General features: G+C 37.7%; 1 protein-coding gene across 1 annotated transcript in view; it reads left to right on the plus strand.

Moving 5' to 3' along the window:
• Window positions 1–11562, plus strand: part of NRIP1 (nuclear receptor interacting protein 1) — a 96692-nt gene extending 85130 nt beyond the window's left edge. The window contains exon 4 of the mRNA XM_011218709.3: window positions 4254–11562. Within this exon, the coding sequence (XP_011217011.1) occupies window positions 4606–8079 (3474 nt within the window). The 5' untranslated portion in view covers window positions 4254–4605 and the 3' untranslated portion in view covers window positions 8080–11562. The remainder of the gene's footprint in view (window positions 1–4253) is intronic.
• Window positions 11563–17561: the final 5999 nt, after the last annotated feature.

Here is a 17561-nt window from a genome sequence, read left to right on the forward strand (position 1 = left end):
TTGGTGTTACATCCTCCTGATAAATTTTTCTTGGATTTTTGTTTCCTTTTCATCTTTCAAAACTTTCTTTCAAAGTCTCACCTTAGAGAACACCAAGAGTTTTATAAATTGTTTACTTCAATTTGTATTGCTTTAATAAAAGTTTTAATAAATAGGACTTTGGAATCTTCTTAGTACTTAGATTTTTTTTTTTATCCTTAAGGAAACATCTTAATATTTTTCTTATCCTTTTGTGTAAAAAGCATCCCTAAAATAATCTGCAGTGGAAATTGGGTAATATTGTCCAATTGGAGTTATTCTTGAATGTCATAATTAAGTAGACTTTCAGTTACTTTTGCATTTTGAGGAACCAGAGCCAAAAATTAAAATGGTCATTAGAGTGGCATTGGATAAATACCTTTAAATTCAATACTCAAACAGGTATTACTTGATAATGGAGAAGAAAGTGGAAGAGATTTCATGGAAACAATTGGAAGTCATGAGATATTCACTAGACATAATTTAAATACCATGCAGAGTGACTTCATAGATGTTTAATCATTGACGTGTGTTTCTAATGGAGAATTTGATCGGAAGTAAGATACTGAATCCTTTCCTTGAAAACAGCTGGAAGAAGACCTATCTCATAATTTATGAGACTACCAAAAGTAGTCCCACATATAAGAATTCTGTTAGATTCATTCTTCATTTATCCAAGTAAAATTTTATTTTGCCATTTGAAAAAGTGTTAATTCAGATTTTCCCTTTGCTTAATAAGCCATTTCCAAATAGAAAGTACAAAACGCATTCCAATGAAAATAGTCTAACTACTTCAATGAATCAATATAACACCCATTTGGGAACTGTTAATGTGCAAATTATTTACAACTATCTTATTGATTGAAAAAAACCTGAGACTTCAACATAATTTCATATATTTCAGGTACTTAAAAAATTTAGCTTTAAAAAAAATAAACTCTGAATTCATGCATTTTACTAGATATTTAACTAAACTGGCCTATGTGTTGAAACTTAGATCTTTCCCCAAATCTATGCATATGGTCAAGATTCTGTGGAATTCTGTAATGGTTTAGTTTGATTTTATTATTTTTTAAATCTAACAATAATAGAATAATTTTTACTATATGGTAGCTAGAGCAATAGAATGTCAATTTTGTAAAATTTGAAAGATTTTCATGCTTATAAACAATTTTAAATTAATAAAAGGAAGATCCGTTTTATAATTTTAACATTATAAAATAGTTGTACCTGAATTTTATTAAATTGTCATGAAATGCATTAACCCTAGATATACTGTCAAGCGGGGTTCTTTGGACCTGGTGTTAGTTTTTTAACCTTTTTTTTTTTTAATATTTCTAACTAGTAGGAAGAATTATATTACATGACTTTTATTTTTTAAAATTTTAATCAATGTGTTTTTAATAGGAAAAGAACAGTTATCTTGCTATTACTATATGTGTCTAGTGGAACCTTTTGTAAGTCAAAGATACATTATGGAACCTTAATGATCTTGATTTTCCTGTATTGTTAGTATTTTGCCATTTTCTGATCTTGATAACTAATTCATTATTTATTTCCATCTGTGCCAAATAAAGACTAAAAAGAATAAGCCAAGAGAAAATAATGGAAGTGCCTAGAAGGATGATGCAATAGTGAAATAAGTCATCATTATATCATTTTTCATGAACGTTTAAAAAGTCTGGAGACTCTGTCTTTGTAGTCTTCCTATTCTGTTTTAAGTTTTTAGTAAACACAGTAGAGAATTCAGTATTTTTCATTTTCCGTCTATAACGTCAAAGAAAAGAAAGTTGGCATAGGAAGATGCTTCAATTAGATGAATGAGAGGATGACTGCAAAGAGAATGATAGTAGTACTCTAGACATGAATGATGATGGTGACATTGACTGTATAAGCAACATCTCGTACCCTTGTCTTCAGATGACAACATCCCAAATGAATTTTTTCAAACTCGAGAATCAGTGAGTGGACAATATAGTTCAACATTGTAGTTCTTTTATTTTTTTCCAAGTTTATTGTGGTATAATTGGCATGTAACATTGTGAAAGTTAAGGTCTACAGTGTGATGATTGATGTTGTGGATAATTGTGTTCCCTTTACAAAATCACTTAGCAAGTGTATGCCATATAAGTAAAGTCTCTTCCTTATTGTGTTTATGAAGAGACCGTTGAGTATCTTTAAATAGACACAGGCTCTAACAAAGTCATTGTAAAAGTTATGGACATGAGAGTAGATCCCCAGATAAGGCATTGAATCATAGTACTTTGTAAAATATTCCAGTTTTAAAATACACTGCTTGCCAGTCTCTCAAGCCTAATTCTTAATAGTGTGTTGACATTTAGATATTTTTGACCGAATATACTCAAGTAGTGTTAAGCATATGGCAACATTTTTAAGTAATGTGTATATAAAATAAAAAAGCAAGCAAACTGTATGTCGGTAACTCAAAAATAATGTGGTTGTCTTTTTGCTAAAAGAAAATGAGTCAGGCTAATACTGACTCTAAATGATTTTAATTTCAAGAAGTCTGTTTATTAGGTGGTGGTAGTATTTTACGTTATACCCTAATATCCATAGCCTCAGTGAACTGTACTGTATCCAGTCACTTTGCCTCCTTTTGTTTCTTTTCTGAGTTTCTCAGTTAAGTTCTATTCTTCATTCTAGAAATATGAAAAGGCAAGATTTGGGAATGGTAGGAGGGATTGTTAATGATTTCTCCTGCTTCAGTTATTTAAAGGAAAGAAAAGGGAGTTATCTGAAGAAATTTGGCTCACTCAATTCCCTGAAGAGTTTTTAATAGTAGGATCTGAATGAATTCAAGTCTTAAGTAGTCTCAGAATTCATACTTTCTTCGGCATTTCATTTTTTGCTCGCAGGGTGGTGGGTATTGCCACTGAGTGCCTCCTGAAACAGCATCTCAGGAAGTGCAGCCTTTGATTTACAGATTCATCTTATTAAAAAACAGGTTCCCTATTAAAAGAAGGTCTTTCCTCCCTACTTCATAATGGTGCTGTTTATTCAATCTTAAATTAATGAAAAACAACCACATTGACTTAGAATTTTCTGGAAGCAGTTACTCATCTTCCTTTCAAGTCTATTCTAAATTTCTTTCCTGCCCACCTTTCTACAGGGTGATGTGATTGCCTATTGTATACACATAGTTTTATTTATACAGATTATGGTAAACACATTTTCTGAACTAAAAATTGGTACAAGTACCTTAACTATTTTTCTGAATTAATGATTTTTATTTTAAAATCTTACAAAATTTTTTCAAATTTCATATAATAGTTTAATTTATTTATACTTACTGATAACAAAGTCACACAAAAAGAAATAGCATGGGTGGGGAAAGGAGTATTTTCTATGAGGAGCATCCTAGAAACTTAGAGTTACTGGTTCGCCCATAACCTGTCTTCTACATTTGCTAGAAATGGACCTCACATGCAAATTTCTACAATGAGTGAAGATTTAAAAGCGGATACATTAAACCTCTGATAGACTTGACAAGCAGCTAGAGAATCACTGTCTTCTGTTTTTAATAGGTCATGGTAAAAATGAAGCCTGTGATTATACTTCAGTATTTATGAATGTGGCTGAGACTGTCACACTTTGGATAGGCCTATGAGATACTTACACTTGTCAGTCTTCCATTTCTTTGAAAACAGAAATCCTACAAATTCCTTATGGAATGTGTGATGTTTCAAGGATGCTCTCAGAAGTGACTCTGCTGTATAGTGCTCAGCCCTGCGCCCAGCTCATCAGATGAGTCTATGTCCTATGCGTCTTTTTCTTTCTGCACTTGTGCTTTTGTTCCTTCATAAGCTCCCAGTGATGTAAGAAAGCTAATTCCAGCTCCCTTATAGAGCAGCGTCACTGTAAAAGAGAACTTAGCATTCATGTTACTCTGCATAAAGTGCTTGTGAAAATTCAGAAACTTGGTGTGCTTTGGAAGACAGTTACACAATGCCAGAGTATTTTCTCTAATTGATTTGCAATGTGGATTAATTTGTAGGATTTCCAGTAGCAATTTCCAATTTAATAGGAATGGCAAAATATGTTACTAAAGAAGTGACAGTAATGCATATATATGTATGTCCGTTGTGTTTTACATCTGTATATATATACACACATATATAGAAACTTACAAACACTAGATGCTTTTGCTTATTAGCATCATAGCATAATGCTAGTTCTGTCCCTTCTTAACTTTTTTATTTATTTATTTATTTTAGAACACTGCTGTTTGCTTTTAATTGGAAACAAAAGATGAAGAAGGAGAAGCCGTGTATTCGCTAAGGATTCTATCTGCTTGCTGCTGCAGACCTATTTAGTAAGGAATTCTCCTGCTGCTTCTTGCTTAGGAGTTGATCAGCTCCGTGGTCAGACTGCTTTGGGATTTGCCTGTCTTTCATCTTGTCGTTGCCAGAGGAAAGCCTGGTTGGAATGTAATAGGACATCTCTGTCTGATTACTATGGAAGGTGATACACTGACACACACTTACTGAAGTTACATCTCTCTCACCCACAGAAAACCATTCTTTAACGTGAATAGAAACCAAGCCCTTGTGAACACTTCTATTGAACATGACTCATGGAGAAGAGCTTGGCTCTGATGTGCACCAGGATTCTATTGTTTTAACTTACCTAGAGGGATTACTAATGCATCAGGCAGCAGAGGGATCAGGTACTGCCGTTGACAAAAAGTCTGCTGGGCATAATGAAGAAGATCAGAACTTTACCATTTCTGGCAATGCATTTCCCACCTGTCAAAGTAATGGTCCAGTTCTCAATACACATTCATATCCGGGATCTGGCATGCTGCATCTCAAAAAAGCCAGACTCTTGCAGTCTTCTGAGGACTGGAATGCCGCAAAGCGGAAGAGGCTGTCTGATTCCATTGTAAATTTGAACGTGAAGAAGGAAGCTTTGCTAGCTGGCATGGTTGACAATGTGCCTAAAGGCAAACAGGATAGCACATTACTGGCCTCTTTGCTTCAGTCATTCAGCTCTAGGCTGCAGACGGTTGCTCTGTCGCAACAAATTAGGCAGAGCCTCAAGGAGCAAGGATATGCACTCGGTCATGATTCTTTAAAAGTGGAGAAAGATTTAAGGTGCTACGGTGTTGCATCAAGTCACTTAAAAACTTTGTTGAAGAAAAGTAAAGCTAAAGATCAAAAGCCTGATACCAATCTTCCTGATGTAACTAAAAACCTCATCAGAGACAGGTTCGTCGAGTCACCACATCATGTCGGACAAAGTGGAACAAAGGTCATGAGTGAACCCTTGTCATGTGCTGCCAGATTACAGGCCGTTGCAAGCATGGTGGAAAAAAGGGCGAGTCCGGCCACTTCACCCAAACCTAGTGTTGCTTGTAGCCAGTTAGCGTTACTCCTTTCGAGTGAAGCCCATTTGCAGCAGTATTCTCGAGAACACGCTTTAAAAACACAAAATGCAAATCAAGCGGCAAGCGAAAGACTTGCTGCCATGGCCAGATTACAGGAAAATGGCCAGAAGGATGTTGGCAGTTTCCAGCTCTCGAAAGGAATGTCAAGCCATCTCAATGGTCAGGCGAGAACATCGTCAAGCAAACTGATGGTGAGCAAAAACACCAACTTTCAAAATCCAATGGGTGTCATTCCTTCTTCCCCCAAAAATGCAGGCTATAAGAACTCACTGGAAAGAAACAATATCAAACAAGCTGCTAATAATAGTTTGCTTTTACATCTTCTTAAAAGCCAGACCATACCAAAGCCAATGAATGGACAGAATCATAGTGAGAGAGGAAGCATTTTTGAGGACAGTAGCACGCCCACAACTATCGATGAGTACTCAGATAACAATCCTAGTTTTACAGATGATAGCAGTGGCGATGAAGGTTCTTATTCCAACTGTGTCCCCATAGACTTGTCTTGCAAACATCGAATTGAAAAACCGGAACCTGACCAGCCTGTTTCTCTCGATAATTTAACTCAGTCCTTGCTAAACACCTGGGATCCCAAAGTTCCCACCGTAGATATCAAAGAAGATCAAGATACCTCAAAGAGTTCTAAGCTAAATTCGCACCAGAAAGTAACACTTCTTCAATTGCTACTTGGCCATAAGAGTGAAGAAAATATAGAAAGAAACAGCAGTCCTCAGGAAGTACACAGCGATGTGACCAAGTTCAGTACCCAGAGTTACACGAGGACCTCTGTCATAGAAAGCCCCAGTACGAACAGGACTACCCCAGTGAGCACTCCTCCGTTACCCGGATCCACAAAAGCAGAGTCTCCCATCAATCTTTCCCAACACTCTCTGGTCATCAAATGGAATTCCCCACCATATGCCTGCGGCGCTCAGTCTGAAAAGCCAGCAAATTCTGCGTCTAGCCACTTGATGGACCTTACAAAGAGCAAAGAATTGCAGGGAGAGAAACCCGTCCAGAATGAAGGCGCACAAAACTCTGCAACTTTCAGTGCCAGTAAACTGTTACAGAATTTAGCTCAGTGTGGAATGCAGTCCTCCGCCTCAGGAGAGGAGCAGAGACCTAGCAAACAGCTGCTGAGTGTAAACACAGATAGACCTGTCGGCGGCGTGGTTGATAGATTAAATAGTCCGCTGCTCTCAAATAAAACAAACGCAGTGGAGGAAAACAAGGCCTTCAGCAGCCAAGCAACAGGTCCCGAATCAGGACTTTCTGGTTCCGAAATAGAAAATCTGCTTGAAAGGCGCACTGTCCTCCAGCTGCTCCTGGGAAACCCCAACAAAGGGAAGAGTGAAAAGAAAGAGAAGATTTCTTTAAGAGATGAAAGTACTCAGGAACATTCAGATAGAGCTTTAAGTGAACAAATACTGATGGTAAAAATAAAATCTGAGCCTTGCGATGACTTACATATTCACCGTTCAGATGCGCACTTGAGCCATGATGCCAAGGGTGCCCCATTCTTAGGTATGGCGCCTCCCGTGCAGAGAAGCGCAGCTGCCTTACCAGTGTCCGAGGACTTTAAATCGGAGCCCGTTTCACCTCAGGATTTTTCTTTCTCAAAGAACGGTCTGTTGAGTCGACTGCTCAGACAGAATCAAGAGAGTTACCTGGCGGATGATCTGGACAACAGTCACAGGAACAGTGAACTGACAATTCTAGAATCAAAGAACCTTTGCATGGTCCCTAAGAAAAGGAAGCTTTATACTGAGCCTTTAGAAAACCCATTTAAAAAGATGAAAAATAACTTAGTTGATGCTGCAAACAGTCACAGTGCTCCAGAAGGGCTGTATGGGTCCTTGCTTAACCAGCAAGAGCTGAAATTTAGCAAAAATGACCTTGAATTTAAATACCCTGCCAGTCATGGTGCAGCCAACGAAAGTGAACATAGGAGTTGGGCCAGAGAGAGCAAAAGCTTCAATGTCCTGAAGCAGCTGCTTCTCTCGGAAAACTGCGTAAGAGATTTGTCCCAGCACAGGAGTAGCTCCGTCATCGAGAGTAAAAAGAAAGGACACAAAAATAACGTGACCAATAGCAAACCTGAATTCAGGATTTCTTCTTTAAATGGACTGATGTACAGTTCCACTCAACTTGGCAGTTGCATGGAGAACAGGACATTTCCATACTCAGGAGTAGTAAAAGCTCCCATGAGTCCTCCTTTTGCTGAGCACTTGGGCTGTGCAGGGTCTAGACCAGAACCTGGGCTTTTGAATGGGTGTTCCGTGACCAGTGAGAAGGGACCCATTAAGTGGGTTATCACAGATGCGGATAAGAACGAGTGTGAAAAAGACTGTCCGAGGCTGACCAAAACTAACCCGATACTGTATTACATGCTTCAGAAAGGAGGCAGTGCTGTTACCAGTCGGGAAACACAGGACAAGGACATGTGGAGGGAGCCCTCGTCTGCTGAAAGTGTCTCACAGGTTACAATCAAAGAAGAGTTACTTCCTGCTGCAGAAACTAAAGCTTCTTTCTTTAATCTAAGAAGCCCTTACAATAGCCATATGGGAAGTAACGCCTCTCGCCCACACAGCGCAAATGGAGAAGTTTATGGACTTCTGGGAAACGTGCTAACCATAAAAAAAGAATCAGAATAAAATGTACCTGCCATCCAGCTTTGGATGTTTTTAAAACTACTTAGTATGAACTTGAGATCTGTATAAATAAGAGCATGATTTGAGAAAAGCATGGTATAATTGAAACTTTTTTCATTTTGAAAAGTATTGGTTACTGGTGATGTTTAAATATGCATACTACTTTTTGCTTTACGCTAGATGTCCTGAGGAAACTACTGAACTAGCAATCGGTTGTTTAACACTCTGTATGCATCAGACAACAACTGTGAGTAGCCTATGAATGAAATTCTTTCATAATCAGATGATAGGCGCAAATGAAAACGTAAATCTCCATCCATAGTGGATTAATGCATTTTGCTGCCTTTATTAGGGTACTTTATTTTGCTTTTCAGAAGTCAGCCTACATAACACATTTGTTTTTAAATCCAAATTGTTAAATAACTCTTTAAGTGTTAATTATTGAATAAAAAAACCTAATTCACTTCTCATTATCTGATTCAAAAATAAATTAGAAAAAAATATGCTTACATTTTTCACTTTTGCTAAAAAACATATTTATTTTTAACTCTTGGAAGGGGTTTTGTGGTTCCCAATGTGTCTGCCCCACCCCGGTCCTTTTCAATATATATTTCTTTAAACCTTGTACTACTTAGTAACAATTGATTACAATTGATGGAAGTTTGATAGATCCTTAAAAAAAAGGCAGATTTCCATTTTTGTATTTTAGCTACTTTACTAAATTAATATTCCTCCTTTTACAGAATTAGGAAAGTTAACCATTTACCTTCAGGTGGTTTCCTGAATAGTTGAATATTTAAGAAGTTGTTTTTAACAGAAGCAAAATGGCTTTTCTTTGGACAATTTTCACCATCTCTTGTAAAAGTTACTTCTCACCATTTCTGTGGTACCTGTGAGTCTTATGACCAGGGTTTCTTAAAAGCTGGACTCAGACCACCTGCATTAGAATCATCTGGAGCCCTTGTTTTAAAATGCAGATTCCTAGGCAGCATCTCAGATCTACAGATCAAGAATCTCTGCTAAGTGGACCTGGGAATCTTCCATCTGCATCTTAACACACTCCCTAGATGTTTCTTCTGCACGCTGAAGTTTGAGAACCACTGCTTATGACTTTTCTCAGAACACAGGATTGTAAAAAAAACTATTTGATGCCTGTATTTTCCCCAGTACAGTTAATACATCAACTCAAAATTTGCAATATTGTAGTTCATATATAACCGTTATGTCTTTGGAAAATCGGGTTCAGAATACTTTTTATGACAAAAAAAAAATTGGGTGGAGGGGACAACTTTCATATCTGGCTCAACATCTCAGGAAAATCTGTGATTATTTATGTGTTCTAATGAGTAACATCTACTTAATTAGCCTTAGGGATGGAATAACAGGGCCACTTACCAAACTCAGGTGATTCCAGGATGGTTTGGAAACTTCTCCTGAATACATCCTTAGTTTCTATTACAATCATTGTCCTTAGAACATTGCTGACAAAGATGAAAACATTTATTTCAAACCCAAGAAAGGCACTAAACTCAGATTGACTAAACAGAAAAGTAAAGTACAAAGGGCACATGTATGTGGCAGAGTTGTACACAGTCACTCCATTGGACGTATTACTTTTAAAATTGCAATTAGAAGTAAGCATTGATATTATCTTGGAAGAACTTATTATTGAGCCACATGGGGTTTTGATCTTGAAACAAGTCCATATGTTTAAGTTCAACTTTCACGGTCCACAATTCATTCACCAGATTAAATATGTTTGTTTTTAAAAGTGAACCAGGTTTGCAACTGACCTATCAAAAAATTGTTATATAATCAACTATTAATTAGAAGGAAATCTATTTGAAGTTGTTCTACTTGAAGTTGTTTCTAAGATTTTTATATTAAAAATGGGCGTTATTTCCTAATATGATCTAAAACCCTAAATGATTATTTTTTTCTCAAAATGATTTGTAAATAGTTACTGGATATATTATAAAACAATAGTCAGGAGTGAATATTATGCTACGTCATGGAGAGATGAAGGCATACGCTTATTCTGAAGTGAAAATCCCACTGGCCAGTGAATATATTCTCCTCCATCCCATATTGACTCTGAGACAATCTTATTGTCTACACTATATAGATAAGCTCTTAAGCAAGTCATTTTTTTTTTTTCCTGCCATTATGAAGGGTCTGGATCCTTAGAGGTCTGCTAGAAAAATTGTTGGTATTTCCCTTTGGTCAGGGGAAAATGGGCTTTCACAAGGGAGTGAAATGTGGGTCAGGGAAAAGAACACCAAGGGCCAGCATTGCTATATTTTTGTTTGTTTCTTCAGTTGGTTGGTTGTTTTTGTTGTTGTTGTCATTCACGGTTAAAGGAATGAGGATATATAATACGTAGATAAACATGACCAGAGGAATGATGTTCTGATTTACTAGAGAATGTCCCCAATTTTAGTTTAGGGTGATTTTAAAGAACAGTGAGAAAGGGGCATACATCCATAAGTTCACTTTGTTTATGCATATGTAGATACAAGGATGCACATATACACATTTTTCAAGGACTATTTTAGATATCTAGACAATTTCTTCCTAATGAAGTCATTTGTGAAAGGGTACTACAGCTCTCATTGACATCAGTAAGGTAGCATTACCTGTTTATTCTCTGGTACATGTCACAGAAGAGTAAACTGGTGAGAGTATATATTTTATATATATATATATATATATTATATGTATATATATATATATTGACTTGTTACATGAAGATGTTAAAATCAGTTTTTAAAGGTGATGTAAATAGTGATTTCCTTAATGAAAAATACATATTTTGTATTGTTCTAATGCAACAGAAAAGCCTTTTAATCTCTTTGGTTTCTGTATATTCCATGTATAAGTGTAAATATAATCAGACAGGTTTAAAAATCGTGCATGTATGTATACAGTTGCAAGTCTGGACAAATGTATAGAATAAACCTTTTATTTAAGTTGTGATTACCTGCTGCATGAAAAGTGCATGGGGGACCCTGTGCAGCTGTGCATTTGGCAAAATGTCTTAACAAGTCAGATCAGATGTTCATCCCAACATGACAGTATTCCATTTCTGGATATGACTTCTGTGGTTTAAGCTTTGTGAAAGAATGTGCTTTGAATCCAAGGGTCTTAAAACTTTTTAAAATCAAGTCAACCACTTTTCAACATAAAGAGTACACAACTACTTTCATGAATTTTTTAATCCCATTGGAAGTGTACTGTTATACCAGGAGTATTCCAGTAGACTGGAATACGGGCACATGACCGTTCATGATATGAATTCTGGGGTTTACACAACCAATTTTGATGCGATCTGCTTAGTAATATAATTTGTCATTTTTATTAGAAATTTAATTTCTTCATGTGATGTCATGAAACTGTACATACTGCAGTGTGAATTTTTTCGTTTTGTTTTTTAATCTTTTAGTGTTTACTTCCTGCAGTGAATTTGAATAAATGAGAAAAAATGCATTGTCTTTGGTTTCAAATGACTGTTATTTTGTGGGCTCTCTCTGGTTTTTAGGTTTTCCGTAAATATAAAACTCTTTGGTCATGAAAGTAGCAAGTCTTCAAGGATGCTTTACCCTTCTCAGAAAAAAAAAGAAGAAGAAGAAGGTGGCCGGTGAGTTAATGTATCTAGAGGCAGGGCAGCCGAAGCATAGCTCAAAGACACAGTCCGCCTACCTCACCGCGATTCTGTTACTTGGTACGTAACTGAGTAATCACTGTAGATTTTCAAAGTGCGAAAGAATTTGTAGAGTGTTCAGAAATAAAGATTTGATAACCGTTTGTTTTTAAGCTAAGTTTTTATTAGGTTTTTATCCAATTTTCAATGAGTGTTATATTCATTTTAAATTTAAAAAAAAAAGGTCAGGGTGCCTGGGTGCCTCAGTCTGTTAAGCGTCTGACTCTTGATTTCAGCTCAGGTCATGATCTCAGGGTCGTGGGATCCAGCCCCCTGTGGGGCTCTGTGCTCAGCTGGGACTCTGTTCGGGATTCTCTCCCTCATCCTCTGCCCCTCCCCCTACCCACTTGATATCTCTGTGTCCCTCTCTCTCTCTCCTTCCCTGTCTCTCAAAATACATAAATATTTAAATAAATAAATAAATAAAGGTCTTCAGTCATCTTCCAAAACTGAATGTATATATGTGTGTGCACACACATCTATATGTAAATATATACTGTATGCATACAGGTAATGAGTAGTAGACAATGATAAGGAAATATGTAATAAGTAATGGAGACCAATTTATTTAGGAAAAAAACAATTCTTGTGAAGTGATGGCCTAGGAACTTTTATTTTTGCATATATTAATGATAATTTAGGAGGAAAGCATTTTCACAAGATGAGTTTCTATTTTCTGGCACTAAAATAAGTTTGTTACAATAGTGAAAACATTGCAGCTACTCTCCTCACAAGTTTATAAGCATTGTCTAAAAAACCCGAGTAGCAGAAATACATTCAGATATTCCACATTATTAAAATGTTGAAGTTAGACTTTGGTATAATGTATGGACACCATCATTAGAATCAGAAGCACAGCCATGTTTCTTTTATTGATTTATATTGTGAAAATGCCTAGTAAGTGTACGGAGTAATTGCCTAGTAAGGGATATTTTTTTTTTCAGTTTGTTTATTTAATCTCTACACCCAGCATGGGGCTTGAACTCAACAACCCCAAGATCAGGAGTCTGCATGCTCTTCCAGCTGAGCCAGCCAGGCGCCCCAAGGGATTTTTAAGAAGAGAACTAGTTACTAATTCTTGACTACAAGATAGGGCCAATGAGTTAAACATGAAGGGTCTTTAATAATCAGAATTTTTTTCTGCCACTGATATCACTAAACTGTGACCTATTTGGTTATTTAAAAAAAAAAAAGTAGGTTTTAAATGTTTGTTATTAAGCATATCACTTTTTGTTTATTCCATGAGCCTAGAGGAGTATCTAACATGCACCTCGTAAGGGTTGGTGACAGGATCTATTGGTATCATTTAGTATGAACTACGCGTCTCTTACAGTAATAGTTACGTTTTAAGGATGCCGTCTTCATCGGTAAGTTAAAGACTTCTGCTCTGAAAAACCGGAATTAATTGTACTCTCTGGTTTTAGCACAATAGTTGGAAATAAAATTCGAATCTTGTAAATGAGGAAGTGCTGCCGCACTTACGCGCTCCTCTGAGTGGGTAACAGTAAATCTATCAGCCCAGGTTTTAAAATAGTGTATTTCTGCAGTCAGAGCAAGAGGATTTTTGAGCCATTCCAAGTGGTCTTCTTACAGCCTTTTCAGTGACACAAATACCTAGACAAATTGTATTTTTCAGTCTTTGCCTTTACCAAGTTTCATTGGTAGGTGCTTTAAATTTGGAGAAAAGTTTATGACCATTTTGGACTGTGTTTTACTCATCTTTGCTGATAAAGCATTCCCCTGTGAAATCACTTCTGGAAAAGGAAGTGGCCTAACCCGTGTGGATGTCATAGCCTGTATTTTTCAAAAACCACCGGCAGGACCACAAAGGAGAGCCGAAGTGCGAATACACTGAGATTTTATTTTCCCTTAGCTAATTAATACGAAATAATTTAAGGATACAGTAGTTAGATGGTTTTCTTTAAAAACCACAGCTTTCTCTAAAGGCGGAAAGGGGTGCCGTTGGCAGCCATTATAGTTCATCTTTTTATATGCAAGCTGCAAATCCTTGTAAGACTGTCAGCACCCCTTGGGTGTGCCAGCCAGCCTTGTTACATCTGGTAGTGTGCCTTCTGACTTCTGGCCCTGCCTGCATTTTCACATTTTTAGCTCATTCTCCCACCATCTAACACCTTTCTGCCCATCATCACAGAACATTCCAGAATTCACTATTTACGGAGCACATCTGCCTTCTTGGCATCAGTGCCTTCAATCATATAACGTTGTCTGCCTAAAATACCTCCCTCCTTTGCCCTCTTGTCCCCATTCCCAGCTTTGTAAACTTACACTTGTCTTTAAAATTTAACAAAGATTACCTCCTCAAAGAAGCCCTTCCTCTGCGATTCCTCTAGGGCAGAGCCTGTTCAGCCGTCTGTAATCCCATGAGGTTTTGTGTGGACCTCCCTTGTTGCGATCATTAGAGTGGTTACCAACTTACCTCGTATTCCTTCTGAAGGCAAGAAATGTGTCTTCTAAATCTGACATTCGGTAGCAAGTCCAAATCCTGACACAAACCAGTTAATTCAATAAATGTATGCCTAGTCAGAAAACGAATGAAATACACAAATAGATTTTTTTGCCATACACACACACACACACACACACACACACAAAATGAAAGGCCATCCCCCCTCACCAGCCTGGGACATGAATAAAGTAGTTTATGTGGTAGGGACACATCCATTTCCCTGAGGCACTGGCCAGCCTCCTCAGCCCCCTCTAGTCCTAGAGCTTGTGATCTCTGTGGTCCAACCCAAGCATTCTCCCTTCTGCCTTTTCTAATCCACAGAAATGCGACCTGGCAGGAAATTCCTGAGAGGGGAAGCTGGGTCTTGAAAGCAGAATAGAAACTGGGGGTTTTGCCAGCTAAAGTCTAATTACCTGTTGTACCATATTTTCCTACAAATAGCAGTGAGCGTGTTAGAAGTTTTGCCTTTTAGCAAAGAAGCTCTCAACCCTTCCAAACAGCACCGTGCTGAGATAGGCCTGAGGCAAGAATTCATGGCCTCTCCCACCAATCGTGAATATGTTTATGTTCCAGAGAGCTGCATTTGTCGGAACCATCCAAAATCAAACCCAGGCAGAACTAGCTGTCCTGAGGAGTGTGGTACAACTAACTCCTTGATGATAAGACCCTCACCAGAGTAGGAGCTGGAATTAGCATTAAGCTGTTTCATATTCCTAAGGTCTAGGTCTCTGTGGTGTGGAAATGCAAGAAACCAGTGCCACCATGAACTAGTCCAGTAAAATGAATATTCATTCCTCAGAGGGCTTTGATGGCGGCAATTTAACTATAAGACCAAATCGCCAGGTTTTAAGAGTGTTAGAAAAGTAATACATACGTTCAGTGATTTGTTAGGTGCTGAACAAAAGTGTGTTAAACTGATGTGAAAGCAGAAGTTCATCTCACGTGTGTGGAACAGGGCAGACAGATGTAATTTCCTTTTATTCTGATATAAGATTAATGTAGTAAACATTTAATTTTTAATTATTGCATTTTATTCAGAAAAACTTCTCCTGTTCCCAGCCCCACGAGAAGAAATAAAATCTTAGTTGAAATCATGCTTGTTATATGTCCAAATGGCCTTAAGGATTAGCAAAAGAGTATTAAAGATCAAGGGATGACGCTGTTATACTCCAGGACTTTCTTTCGCTCCAAACTGTAACTCCAGATGAGTAATCGGAGGAAGGTTCCAAGAAGCCATGGGTCTTGCGATAGTCACAGTGCAACTTTCTAAAATAGTGATAACACAGATGCAGTACCAGATGAATGGGACCACACAGTACGGAGAGGCCGCTTCCCATCATAGGTGCCCTCGCTCACGCAGGAACATAGGCCAGAGCCTCCTCTTTGTATTTATCAGATTGCTTTCTCAATCTCTCTCTCCCTCTCTTTCTAAAATACAATAGATTTACAGAGATATAGTTCACATACTGTATAATTCACCGATTAGAAGTATATAATTAAATGATTTTTAGTATATTCATAGTCGCTATAATCTCTAGAAACATTTTCCTCACCCCCAAAAGAAACTCCATTTCTTCCCATTGTGTTAGATAACTACTAAATCTAGTTTCTGTTTCTGTAGGTTTTATACATCCTGGACATTTCATATAAATGGAATCGTATGATTTTATATGATCTTTTGTGAATGGCTTCTTTCACTTAGCTTAATGTTTTCAAGGTTTATCCGTGTTGTTGCATGTATCAGTACATCAATATTTTTTACTGCTGAATAATTTCCCATTTTATGTATGCCACATTTTACTTATCCATTCGTCAGTTAGTGAACATTTGGGTTGTTTTCATTTTTAGCTATTATGAATAATTGCACTATGATCTTTGTTGTAGTCACTCTTCAAAAAGAAAATGGACAACCAACTAAAATTTGGTTTGGATATTGCCACATATGCACATCATTACAGAATAAAGTGAATTGATTGTAAATGTGAGGGTGTTCTTCTTTTTCAAGGTGGTTTTGGCTATTGTTGGTTTTGTAAATTTACATATCCAAATTTTAGGATAAGACTGTCAATTTCCGCAAAAATAATTGGTGGAATTTGGATTGTATTGAATTTGTAGATTAGTTTTGGGAGAGTATTTTTATCTTAACAAGATTAATTCATCCCGTGCATGAACATGGGGTGTGTTTCATATATTGCAGTTTTTAATTTCTTTCAACACTGGCGCCCTAGGATGATGGCTTGAGCAGGGGGCTCCGTTTGACTGTCTCTTTCCCTGATCTGTTAAACTGTCTGCTGCTTTTGGTGTCACACCCAGCTGTTAGGCTCCACTAATTGCCTGATCCTTGCTCTATTGTTTTTGACAATGTCCTGGGGGCATAAATAGCTCCATTGTCTGATCTAATTAAATTTGGGTCCTTTTGCAAGAGTAGTTTTTGAGGCCAGTCTTTGAGATTTGTTCTGTTCCCAGGAGGGCTCTTCCTAGCAGTCTCTTTCCCTGGTTCTCTCCGGTAAATAGCTGGCCTATGGCTTAGCTTCTTGTTCTCATGGAGCTAGCTACCAGCCTCCAATCGATTGCTTACCTCCAAGGTCCTCATTGTTTTCAAGAACTCATTAGGCTTGAACTTTTCCAACTCTCTTCTAAATTAAGGGAGACTTTCGGAACTCTCTGTCCTTATGGCTTGCCTCTTCCCCTGGGCAAAATTTCTGAGCCCTTGTTCCATTGCTGGGGCAGAGATAAGTGGCCTGCTTCTCTCAGTTAACAATCCTGCTTTAGAAGCAGGGTGCTGGGTGGAGATGATAGCTTCGGTCTTCTCAGGTCACAATTTCTGGTGGGAAACCTCTACCCCGTGAGGGAGCTGGAGTTAGGTAGGGCAACCAAAGCCAACCATTCCTGGCCTGCAACACTGAGGCCTTGGAGAGGAAGCTGTGCAGAGGAAGACAGTCCTTGACTTTTGGCACATGCCTGAAATTTCGCTTCTGTAACACAGAGCATTGAAGGAGGTGAGAAATGTTGGTGGCCTGGTCCTTCCAAGGAGAAAGACTTTTACTGAGATGCTGGGAAGAGGATACTCCCCTCTCAGCCACACCCAACCTGAGGGGAGGTTCCATCACACTAACAGATTTTCTTGCACAAATGTCTTCTTCATTTGCTCACTGCCCTTAAGAAAATTTTCAGAGTATTTAAAAAAAAAAATTCATCAGTTTATTTGTTTTGCTGGAGAATGGATCTGTAGAATGCCTTCTGCTTCCATTTTCGAAGTGGATCCTTCCTACTTCTCTTGTTTCTAATCACCAGATTATTCAAAGCCTCATGCCTTCA

This window comes from Ailuropoda melanoleuca, chromosome 1 (assembly GCF_002007445.2).
Source record: "Ailuropoda melanoleuca isolate Jingjing chromosome 1, ASM200744v2, whole genome shotgun sequence".
Lineage (NCBI taxonomy): Eukaryota > Metazoa > Chordata > Mammalia > Carnivora > Ursidae > Ailuropoda > Ailuropoda melanoleuca.